General features: G+C 41.9%; 1 protein-coding gene across 1 annotated transcript; it reads left to right on the forward strand.

The window, feature by feature from the left end:
• Positions 1-3,116: 3,116 nt before the first annotated feature.
• LOC139947111 (tubulin alpha-1 chain-like) lies at positions 3,117-12,296 on the forward strand. Its single transcript, XM_071944954.1, has 4 exons — positions 3,117-3,258; positions 8,349-8,571; positions 9,961-10,109; positions 10,403-12,296. The coding sequence occupies exons 1-4, from the start codon at positions 3,256-3,258 to the stop codon at positions 11,381-11,383; spliced, it is 1,356 nt and encodes a 451-aa protein (XP_071801055.1). The 5' UTR covers positions 3,117-3,255; the 3' UTR covers positions 11,384-12,296.

Raw genomic sequence — 12,296 nt, forward strand, 5'->3', positions numbered from 1 at the left:
CCATGGGAAGGCTCACGTGATGATGTGTCTGGTTTTTTTCCAGGTGGGGCGTGGGTAAACATCAACACACGTTCGTACTGGAAAACAAATAAGGTTACTTTTCCAGGACGAACGTTGGGTAATTTGTGCCTACGTTCGTGCTGGAAAAAAATAATATACGCCACATCGGGGTCGACCTAGGGATACTAATCGAATGCACCCATAGTCGGCACGATTTGCTAAAGAGCTGATTTTGATAATATCGATAGCGATTAGCCCGGATCAAATGCGCCATCTTTTGCTAGAAAAACTTTTAAAAAACTAAGCCCAGCCCGTATGTTTCGAGAATGCTAGACGTTGTTTGGATTACCTCGACGATATGCGATGTTGTCCATGCCTGGAGAGACAATTTCAACCATGAAGAATTTTAACCGGTTTCCGATTAATAAGTTGAAGGCCAGTGATCACGGGTATGTTTTCCTGTGAATGACTCAAGAGTGCACTGCCGCAATAATGATTGCAATGTAGTATGCAACGTGCATAAACATGTAAATCCACGGGAATGTTTCCTTGGACATTCAATCACCTTAAAGGCAGTGGACACTCTTGGTAATTACTCAAAATAATTGTCATCATAAAACCTTTCTTGGTTACGAGTAACGGAGAGAGGTTGATAGTATAAAACATTGTGAGAAACAGCTCCCTCTGAAGTGACGTAGTTTTCGAGAAAGAAGTATAATTTTCCACGAATTTGATTTCGAGACCTCAAGTTTAGAATTTGAGGGAGGTCTCGAAATCAAGCATCAGAAAGCACACAACTTCGTGTGACAAGGCCGGGTCGACCCCGGTCTGCCCCCGGTACGTTCAAATAGTTTTGACGTCTTCGGGTTAGGATACTTTCATGGAATGGTTACAAAATCAATCCTGAAAGAATGGTCAAGTGACATTGTAAACATTTTCCTTCTTCTATTATTATTATTTTATTTTTATTTGGTGCCAATCTGACATTTTTCACCAGATGACAAACTGCTCCTCCCCTCTCATTGTATAATAAATCGGTGCAAGGTTCTCAGTTGTCGAGCAAATTACTTGACGACAACCTAAAAGCTTTTTTAAAAACTTTGTTAATCATTCTGTCAAATATTTCCGTCTAAAATACAGCTGTAATTTCTCAGAAAACATTTTTTGAGTCCTCGAGACAACAGAGTATCATGAGGAACGATGATTGGCTGCATTGTCTCGTAACCGTTACCAATCATAACACAGTGGGTGCGTTCGTTTAGCTCCCCTGGGTCTTCCCCGGTGCGTGGCCGGTTTTTTTTCCAGGACGAACGTGGGTAATTATCTGCACACGTTCGTCCTGGATAAAAAAAAAACCGCCACACGTCGGGGTCGACCCAAGGAAGCTAAACGAACGCACCCATTATGGAAGGATCCAATGAGATCATTGTATCCAATGAAAGATTTGGGCCTGTAAGACCGGTGCCTGTCTTATTCCATTTGGGTATAGAGACAGGGAACCAGTCTAGTGCCCAACCCCCGACTCACTGACAACGAGCTTTCACTAAACTGCTCAGCCACGACGCTTATACCATGTATGTATACCCTTACCCAACGGCAACAGTAGTGGGTGCGTTCGTTTAGCTTCCCTGGGTCGACCCCGGTCTACCCCGGTACGTTCGAATAGCTTTGACGGGGCTCACCCGGGTCAGTCCCCAGTGCCCTACTTGTGGAGTGGGTCACTTGGGGTGACCTGAGGTGCATGCCGTCACCACGAGAGGGCGAGTGTGAGCGTTCGACTGTCAGGGGCTCACCCGGGTGAGCACCGCGGTGTAGACCCAGGGAGGCTAAACGAACGCACCCTAAATTAACCAGGCACCCCCTTCCTAATTCCTGTCAGTAATCAAATCAAATCGATCATACTTCGTAATGACCCCTTAACTCTAATGGCCAATAAATCCTTATCTCAGCTTTCCATTTTGATAAACTCCATCCCACGATTTGTTGAGTGAATACAATAGCACCCTCAATGTTCAATCTAAGAAGATACGCTGTTCGGATCTCTCTTTTTGGAAGCTCTCAGATTATGTCAGAGTTTTGCATTTTTACAAAACTTTGGCTACCAGTTCTTGGTTTGCATTCATGGCTTCCCAGAGTTGTCCAATTTGGAGAGAGTGATTGCGCAATAAAGACGTCTATAATTGTGAGGGTACACCATAAACATTGAGCTGACAACGTTGTCAAACGAATCTCTGTCACAGATTTATTATACATACTTATCATAACGACGTCTAGGGACTAGTCCAAAAAATGTATTTAGTTTACACTGCCTGCCTACACAATGATTCCTCTTCTTGAAATGAGACCAGCAACATAATAAGGCCATGTCCGATTTTGTGGCTACAGCTACGGCTATGGCAAGATCGCTGCGTCATCATGCGTTGATGTATAGGAAGTCCCTTAGCAACCCCCTTAGCAACAGTCGTGGCCGTAGCCGTAGACGCCAATTCGGATAGGGTTTTAGTCTTCACTGCCTAGCCTGCCTTCACAATGATTCTCCTTCTTGAAAAGAGGCTAGCAACATAATAAGCCGTGTCCGAATTTGCGGCTACGGCTATGTCTAGATGGCTAGATCTCAGCGTTTAAGTATAGGACATCCCTAGCAACGTCATTAGCAAAGTCGTAGCTTTAGACGCTGTTCCGATACGGCATTGGTCTTCACTGTCTGCCTCCACAATGAAACTCCTTCTTGAAAAGAGGCTAGCAATACAATTAAAAAAAAGCCGTGTCTGAATTCACAGCTACGGCTACGGCTATGGCTAGCTCGCTGCTTCGGCGTGCGTTAAAGTATAGGACGTCCTTAGCAACCCCCTTAGCAACAATCGTAGCCGTAGCTCTAGCCGCCAGTTCGGATACAAACTATAACATCTGGGCCCTGTTTAGCCTCTTGTGAAGGCATTCATGGAGAGCTGCGATCCAGCAGCGACTGGAACAGCAGACCACGCCGCCAAAAGGCTAGACCGTGTTGCTTGAGAGATGGTGACTGGAAGATGCCGTGACCGTGACGTCACCAGATGTCATCTCATGCAGGCATCTATATAAAAAAGACTTGGATGTTTTGGCGATGCCTCATTGCTTCGTACTCTCTGAGCATTGATACAGTTGAGCACGAGGGTTTGTGGCGTGGTGTAGAAGAATACTGAACCAGTGTATCATCAATCAGCTGATCTTCACTGTCTGTAACTTCAAGTGTGTACTCCTAAGAATTCTCAAAAAATGGTGAGCTGTGTTTCATTTACACCGTTTACATTATTGTAGTTATTTTCTATTGTTGCGTAATTTTCCCGAGCCTGTGGCAATTACCATCAACCCTCGTTTTATGAAATTGGGCCAATTTTATAGAGCTGCTAAGCACACAAATTTGCTTAGCATTTTTGCCTTCGATAAAAACAGGATCATCAACCAAATTTCCACGTGATTTTCAGGGTAGGTAAACATCAGCTGAATACCAGTAACAAGCAATTTGCAACAAATGAAAATTTGGTTGGTATTCCTGTTTTTATCAAGGAAGAAATTTCATGCTAAGCAAATTTTCGTGCTGAGCAGGTCTATGAAATTGGGCCTGGTCTTTCCTTTACCCGAGTCACCCATGCCATCTTCGATGCTGGTATTATTCTACTCATCTTTTCCTTGGTCTGCCTGACTCTTGATATGTTTCCAATTCTGTGATTATTCTGTGGTTGTTTAATTGTTCATCTCTCTTGTCTGACCAGACTGTGTCTGACTATACACTTGTTCCGATGCCCACGTTAGTTGATTTCATTGTAAAACAAACTTTGAATCTAAATCTACACTCTGCAATCTCCAGGTCAGAGTTGACCTTCATTCCGGGCCGAGTTGATCCTGACCCATTTCCGGGGTCAGTGTGACCCGAACCTGTGTCAAACTGACCCAGAAATGGTCAAACTGACGCAAGATCCATGATGAACTTCTTTGTTATTTAACCAGTTTCCCAGCCAAACCAAGAAGTGGATCAACCCATGTTTTCGAATAGCAAGCTCAAAAATTTATCGTAAAACTCATTTCTCAAACAGATTTCAAAGGAATTTTCCATTATGAATTTGACTTTATGCTTTGTAGGTTATGTGTAATATATAAAGGTAGACCCATCACTGGATTGGAAATGAGGTCATCTTTGAGAAAACCGTACTTGAAAAACAAATTAAGGGTGAAAATTGTACATGTTTTTCAGTACTTTCTCCTGGCTCACATGCCGGATTAAGCCCAAACCTTTTACATCACCTGCGACTACTGTCAGCTCTAACAATCATGTACACCTTCGGAAGTGTTGTGGTGGACACAGTTAAATTTGGCAACAACTTTGGCAAATCCACAAATTTTACATCAAAACAAACCGCCAAATAGTCTAGATTCACACTTCGCAATGATCCATAAATAGCACGCCAAAAGAAACTTAATTGAAATTCCTCACTTATTAAAAACTAATCGCCAAAAGAATCCACGTCCCGGTTTATAACACACACCACTCCACTCTATAATAATCCTAAACACAAACTTAAATATTTATATTTAGCTTACAAACAGAGAAATACCTTTGAGCATTATCCAATTATTAATATAAATATGTCTTGAGCCATGTCTGTCGTGACATACAATCTGTCCGCGACACCCTGTTACAACCGACTTGAGGTATGCCATGCTAGGTCCCAGCCGTTGCAGACAAGAGTGAGAATTTATGACCATGTCTGCTACCAAATATTTCACCAAATTTGGGTAAAGATCCACGCACCCTGGGTACGGGGGTTTCCATTAATAACAAAGTCTCCTTCTTATGTCAGTTTCTTTTGTCAAATTGGGGATTTTTGTTGATGTTTATGCTTCCCAGTTCTTGGGACACAAAAGCGCAATGCGAGCCACTGACCAAATAAGGAAGTCTTCACCAGGTTGGCTGCACGGGGGCTTCTCAGCGTGAAGCCGGGCGAGCTACTTCCCAGTGACTCGCTTAAGTTCTTCTTTTGTCTGGTCTCTATTTATCAACAGAACCTTGACAAGAATTCTTTATTTATAGGAACCTTGCTCATAATTTATGTAATTTGTTTACATGGGGAAATGTTAACCTTTCCCCGAAGTATTGTGCGTTGACTCAAAGCCATTGGACCCTTTCGGTAAACGGCATTTTCCAAGGCCCACACTTCGTGTGTCACAACTTATATACAAAAAATAACAAACCTGTGAAAATTTAGGCTCAATCGGTCATCGGAGTCGCCGAAAATAACGGGAAAACCCACCTTTGTTTCCGCACGTTTCGCCGTGTCATGACATGTGTTTAAAATAAATCCGTAATTCTCGCTATCGAGAATTGATATTGTTTTACTGTTTTCTCAAAAAGTAAAGCATTTTAATAATTTTACCCAAAGATCTTCTCTTTCAAGTTCTAGGCATACAAGTTTTTTAGGTTAGTAATTCTTTCCCGGCCTGTAGGCCTACATATTAAATGGTGGCCTGTAGACATTGCTTTGTCCAAATATTTTTATAAAACACGTTCCTTGGATCATTGTATTCTACTTTTACAACATCTTTCTACCCACATGCATTTCATAAAAAACGGTTACAAACGCTTGTCAAAGACCAACTCGACCGATCCAAGGCAATGTGTTACTTTAATAACCTGACCTTCACTTGTTTACTTTCGTTTTCCATAGCGGAACGGAGACAAAGGTTTTGAGCAAGACAGCGCGGCAAGTTAAAAACATATACTCTGTTTTTATTTCAACCTTATGGTTCGTAACAACCGAGCACGCATGGTGTGTAACTCTTGTTGGGTATAGATGGACGATTCCCATCCAGAACATTCAGAGACAATAAAAGTAACCTATAGATCACAAATAAATAAATAAAATAATAAGGCTAAATTTGAACAGGGAGTATTACTGTTTAATGTGCTCATGGCACCATATAATAAAAAAAATTTAAAAAATTAAAAAAAAGTCCGCTTCCTCAGATTCAAATATTTTAGTGATGAGAAATTACCTTTTTCGGAACAAAACTACGTTACTTCAGAGGGAGCCGTTTCTCACAACAGCTCTCCATTGCTTGTTACCAAGTCAGTTTTCATGCTAAGATATATTTTGAGTAGTTACCAATAGTGTCCACAATGCCTTTTAAGTCATTTTCTAAACCCCTTCAAAGTGTCCCAATTTCAACCGTAAACTCTTCTCAAATCCCAGCCGCCAGGTTGGTATTTAAAGGCAGTGGACACTATTGGTAATTGTCAAAAATTTCTTTCTCGAAAACTATGGTACTTCAGAGGGAGCCGTTTCTCACAATGTTTTGTTCCATCAACCTCTCCCCATTACTCGTCACTAAGAAAGGTTTTATGATGATAATTATTTTGAGTAGTTACCAATAGTGTCCACTGCCTTTAAGTCATTTTCTAAACGCCTTCCAAGTGTCCCAATTTCAACTGTAAACTCTTCTCAAATCCCAGCCGCCATGTGGGTATTTATAAGATGACCCAGTTTAATACCCGGTAAAGTCATCAGGGCAGTCTGGAGTCAATACCGTCGTCAGGCAGTTCTTAAACAATTGCAGTTTATTTATAAATCCTTTAACACACAGATGTTTTTACAGATGACTACCCCTTATTATTGTTATTATAGACAATTGCTTCCTTGTTATTAAATACGAAAATACTTCGTGTATATATATTTATGGAAATCTTTTACAGAAGTGACGCACATTTCCGCAACAACATAAACAAAGTACAACTCGGATATTATTTCAGTAATCTTCAAATAAACCCATTATGTTAACCCCCCCCCCCCCCTCCAACACCTCGTTTTGATCTTGAGTTCAGGACGGATCAAGGGCACTACATTCAGAAATGGAATTTCAAAAGGAAAAGTATTATAAATTGTGGCTTTGAACTCTCTAAATGTAAAGGAGGGAAAACCACTCTTTGAAGAGCCATATGAGGGACAACTCTTTTAGATTGAAGTTTGCATCTTTTTGAGTGATTTTTCACTCTGTCCTAGAGTGAATCAGAGTGAAATAACCACCACTCTTTTTGAAAAGATGAAGGACAGCTCGAAATGTAAAGAGTGGTGTTTTTTCACTCTTAGACATTTAGAGAGAAGGGTAATCGACTGAATATACGCAAATATTTACGTTAATGTTTGTGATTGGGGCACAAATCATTAATTTTGCGTAAATGTTTACATACAGTTTGCAACACGGCCGAAAACGTGAATGTTGACGTAAATATTTCCGAGAATATTAACAATAAATTGTGCAAAGTATGGATATTATATCGTAATTATTAATGTTCGCCCTTCTTGTCATCATCTAGTTCCTTATTTATTTTGTAAATCAATGATTTGTTTTGTTATTTATCGTTGTGACATTTTGTTTTTATCTTGTTTTATGGTCTATATTAATTTATTTATCTATATTTTATCATTTATAAAACTGTGCATTCATATGTTTTTGTAATAGTATATATCTAGCTATTCATCCATTTATTTTATTTTGTTATACTTGTAAATAATTCCTTTTTACGGGGGGTTGGGGGTCGACAGATCCGGGTGATCAACCTGAACCCGCCCCTAACAGCTGAACATTAACATTCAATCCAACATTGTCAGTTCAGCTGTGGTAAATCATTCATCTCTGAGCAATAAGCACATGTTCACATTGGTAACAGTATACCACATGACTCAGAGAGTGCTCGGTCCCCCCCCCCCCCCCCAAGACCCTCAGATCATTCATAAAGACCGATGATGACGCAGTGCTCCCTGCATCGTTGGCATAGTTCCTCGTCTGCTCTTGTTAGATCATTAGCCTTTCGTCAAGGCGCACACGGCATCCCAGATGTCACACACAACCACAAATGTCACGGCACGAAAAAGACAAGTTTTAGACTAGCCAAGGACCACATGGGATAGACAAAGAAGAATGTCCAGTTTTAGATAAGGTATGGAAACCCACATCACGTCATCAGTTAGGGACTGAAAACCCAATCCACATGGTGCCCAGGCGGGATTCGAACCGGGGCCTGGAGGTGGCGAGGAAAGATACAGTAGGTGCAGCAGAGTAAAGGGCTGACGTTTATTAGGTTTAAAAACTTCTAAGGAGTGGTGTGATTATATGCGACAGATTTGGAGATACAAACAAAAGTTGAGCTAAACTTTAATGTTCTTAAAGTTAAAAAAAGAGTGGGTTTTCGTGTCCATATAATGACTATAAAGGCGATGGTAAGGTTATGGTACTGAAGTGAGTGGGTTTATAAGAACATGGGAAATTTTAATCTATTTAAACACAATCTATCACAAATTTTTCACATTTCCTAGCGTGAATGTATCTCTGTTCATGTCGGCCAAGCCGGGTGTCAGATGGGCAATGCCTGCTGGGAGCTGTACTGTCTTGAGCACGGCATCCAGCCTGATGGTTACATCCCATCGGATAAGGTGATCGGTCCCCACGATGAGGCTTTCAGTACCTTCTTCCTAGAGACCGGGGCAGGGAAGCATATTCCACGGGCTGTCTTCGTCGACTTGGAGCCCACTGTGATCGGTGAGTCGAGGACAAATATTCGTAAAATGGTCACCGCTGCCAAGCGGTAAAAGCACCCTGGTCAGTTGACCTGGATTGCGAGTCCCGATGAGTCTGACCTATTTCTGGGTCAGTGTGACCCGGAGTATGCGTTAAAATGAACCCAAATGGGTCAAACTGACTCTGTGCAACACCCGAGTTGCAATCCCCCTTTTTAAAAGATGTAAAAGACCATCGTGGCTGTCGCCACTCGTGGTGCGTGGTCTCCCCTTTCAGTCGCTTTGGGATCGCGGCTCTACGAGGCTGTCCAAGCCACAAAGGCCTTGACAAAAGACTAGGGTCAGCCTGGCCCAGACCCCCCCCCCCCGCCCCCGACCGCCCCCTGGATCAGGAATCCGGGTCAATTCTGACCCTATAGCAAACCTGTCTTAATTTCGAAAGCTAAAACTTGCTGACCCTCTTGATCGCCATTGAGTAAAATTGCATGACAAATCATTGTGAGCTCTCAAAATGGCACACCAAGATTGTTTATGATGACATCAGTTGATTTGAATCACTTAAAGGCAGTGGACACTATTGGTAATTACTCAAAATAATTATCATCATAAAACCTTACTTGATTACGAGTATAGGGGAGAGGTTGATGGTATAAAACATTGTGAGAAACAGCTCTCTCTGAAGTGACGTAGTTTTCGAGAAAGAAGTAATTTTCCAAGAATTTGATTTCGAGACCTCAAGTTTAGAATTTGAGGTCTCGAAATCAAGCATCTCAAATTTTCACAGGTTTGTTATTTTATGCATATGTTGAGATACACCAACTGTAAAGACTAGTCTTTGACAGTTACCAATAGTGTCCACTGTCTTTAATTTCATCCACAGTCACCATTTCTCTACCTGTGGTCGTAGAATAAATCAAAATTGTGCATGAAGGCTTTTAACCAGTATCCGGATCCCGACTCACTAATAAATTGGTCCCCACAATTGCTTCATCATCAAAGAGAGAAACTGCCATTAACCTGTTTGAGATATGCCTTAAACTTCCAAAAGTGTGCTCTTTGTAATATAGATGCAATAGCCTTAGCCTTACAGACATACCAAAAACCAATAGTGCAATTGTATTTTGTCCTCAAAATAGCTTATTGATGTTGCAGGAAAATGTCATTTGTTTTGTTTGGAATTCCGGAAATGGAACTAATGGAGCCGTAATGGGAGATAGTCTGCTGGCGATTTACACTAGGGCATTTTCGAAACAATGGTTAGGGCTTAATGGCTTGCTCTGTATCTGGGAAATGTGTGCTTTGATTTACGGGTATTCATCGGACAGAGTCCGAGCCAACAACTGGTTTTCGAAAGGGCCTTAAAGAATAAAAAAATAATACTATTGTATTTTTGTTCACCACCGCACTGCAGATGAGGTTCGAACTGGCAAGTACCGCCAGCTCTTCCACCCCGAGCAGCTGATCACAGGCAAAGAGGATGCCGCCAACAACTACGCCAGAGGTCACTACACCGTCGGCAAGGAGCTCATTGATACCGTGCTAGATAGAATCAGAAAAACGGTGAGCACACCATAATCCAATTTTATATACACAGCTGCAATTCTGCTAAGCAGGAAATTGTTAATCATTATTTTCTGCTAAAAGGCACTGGATACTATTTATAATTACTCAAAATAATGGTTAGCATAAAAATTTACTTGGTAATGAGTTATATAGCTGTTGATAGTATGAAACATTGTGAGAAGGAGGTAATTTTCACTCAAAAGACTTCAGGCCTGAAGCACGCATTGTGGTATTTAATAAACAAGTTGTCTTTTATTTTTCATGTTTTTTTTCATTGTTTTTTTTTTCAGGCTGACCAATGCACGGGTCTTCAGGGTTTCCTCATCTTCCACAGCTTCGGTGGGGGTACCGGCTCTGGCTTCACGGCCTTACTGATGGAGCGTCTCTCTGTCGACTACGGCAAAAAGTCCAAGCTTGAGTTTGCTGTCTACCCTGCTCCACAGGTCTCCACAGCTGTAGTAGAGCCTTACAACTCTGTGTTGACCACTCACACTACTCTTGAGCACTCCGACTGTGCCTTCATGGTCGACAACGAGGCGATCTACGACATCTGTCGACGCAACCTCGACATTGATAGACCGACCTACACCAACTTAAATCGTTTGATTGGTCAGATCGTCTCGTCGATCACAGCTTCTTTGAGATTTGATGGTGCCCTCAACGTTGACTTGACAGAGTTCCAGACCAACTTGGTGCCCTACCCACGTATTCACTTCCCTCTTGCCACCTACGCACCAGTCATCTCCGCTGAGAAGGCCTACCACGAACAGCTGACCGTTGCAGAGATCACCAATGCCTGCTTCGAGCCCGCCAACCAGATGGTGAAGTGCGATCCCCGTCACGGCAAGTACATGGCTTGCTGCCTCCTGTACCGTGGTGATGTCGTCCCCAAGGATGTCAACGCTGCCATCGCAACCATCAAGACCAAGCGTACCATCCAGTTCGTCGACTGGTGTCCGACTGGCTTCAAGGTGGGCATCAACTACCAGCCACCTACCGTGGTACCCGGTGGTGATCTGGCCAAGGTGCAACGTGCCGTCTGCATGCTGAGCAACACCACCGCCATCGCTGAGGCCTGGGCTCGTCTGGATCACAAGTTTGATCTGATGTACGCCAAGCGTGCCTTCGTCCACTGGTATGTAGGAGAGGGTATGGAGGAGGGTGAGTTCTCTGAGGCTCGTGAGGATCTGGCTGCCCTGGAGAAGGACTACGAGGAGGTTGGGGTCGACTCCGTGGAGGACGGCGAACTTGAAGAACACGAGGAATACTAAATTATAATGTTTCTCACGATATCATTGATTTAAACTGCCTTGCTAAAAAAAAAGACCAATGATTTTTATACTTTGGTTATCTGCTTATTCGTAACTTGCAATATATTTATTACAAAACATCTGTTTAACGTATATTTATACAAAAGAGAGTCTTACATTATCGCCATCTCACACGAGGCAATTTTACAGTCAACTAGTTCCAGGCAATCTCAAAATTAATAAAATAAAAGGCAATAAAAAATTTATCTTGGAGATCGTAAAGACATTGTTTTGAAAAAATACTGATGTGCTACCAAAGTGGTCCTGCAGCTTTCACTGCAGTTGGTTGCCTCCAAGTTGTTTGCAAAGGTTGTCTCGTGTGAAAAGGCCCTAATGTTTGAAAGTTCATTTAGATGAACAAGGGAAAAGGACACTATTTGCAATTGTCAAAGACCAGTCTTCTCACTTGCTGTATCTCATCATATGCACACAATAACAAACCTGTGAAAATTTGAGCTCAATATTAGTCGTCTAAGTTGCGAGATAAAGAAAAAACACCCCTGTCACACGGAGTTGTGTGCTTTCAGACGCTTGATTTCGAGACCTCAAGTTCTAAATCTGAGGTCTCGAAATCAAATTCGTGGAAAATTACTTCTTTCTCGAAAACTACTCCACTTCAGAGGGAGCCGTTTCTCACAATGTTTTATACTACCAACCTCTCCCCATTACTCGTTACCAAGTAAGGTTTGTGCTAATAATTACCAATAGTGTCCACTGCCTTTAATAATGTTGAAATTAATCTGCAAACTTTTAGTTCTCCCGAACAAACATTCAATTAAAAAATGTGTTACTTGCTCAATAACCATGTTGTTGATGTATGACTACTTATAGTTTATTGCATAACTATGTCTCGCGTGATGTGATGCTTCTGTGT

This window comes from Asterias amurensis, chromosome 14, assembly GCF_032118995.1.
Source record: "Asterias amurensis chromosome 14, ASM3211899v1".
NCBI classification, from domain to species: Eukaryota; Metazoa; Echinodermata; class Asteroidea; order Forcipulatida; family Asteriidae; genus Asterias; species Asterias amurensis.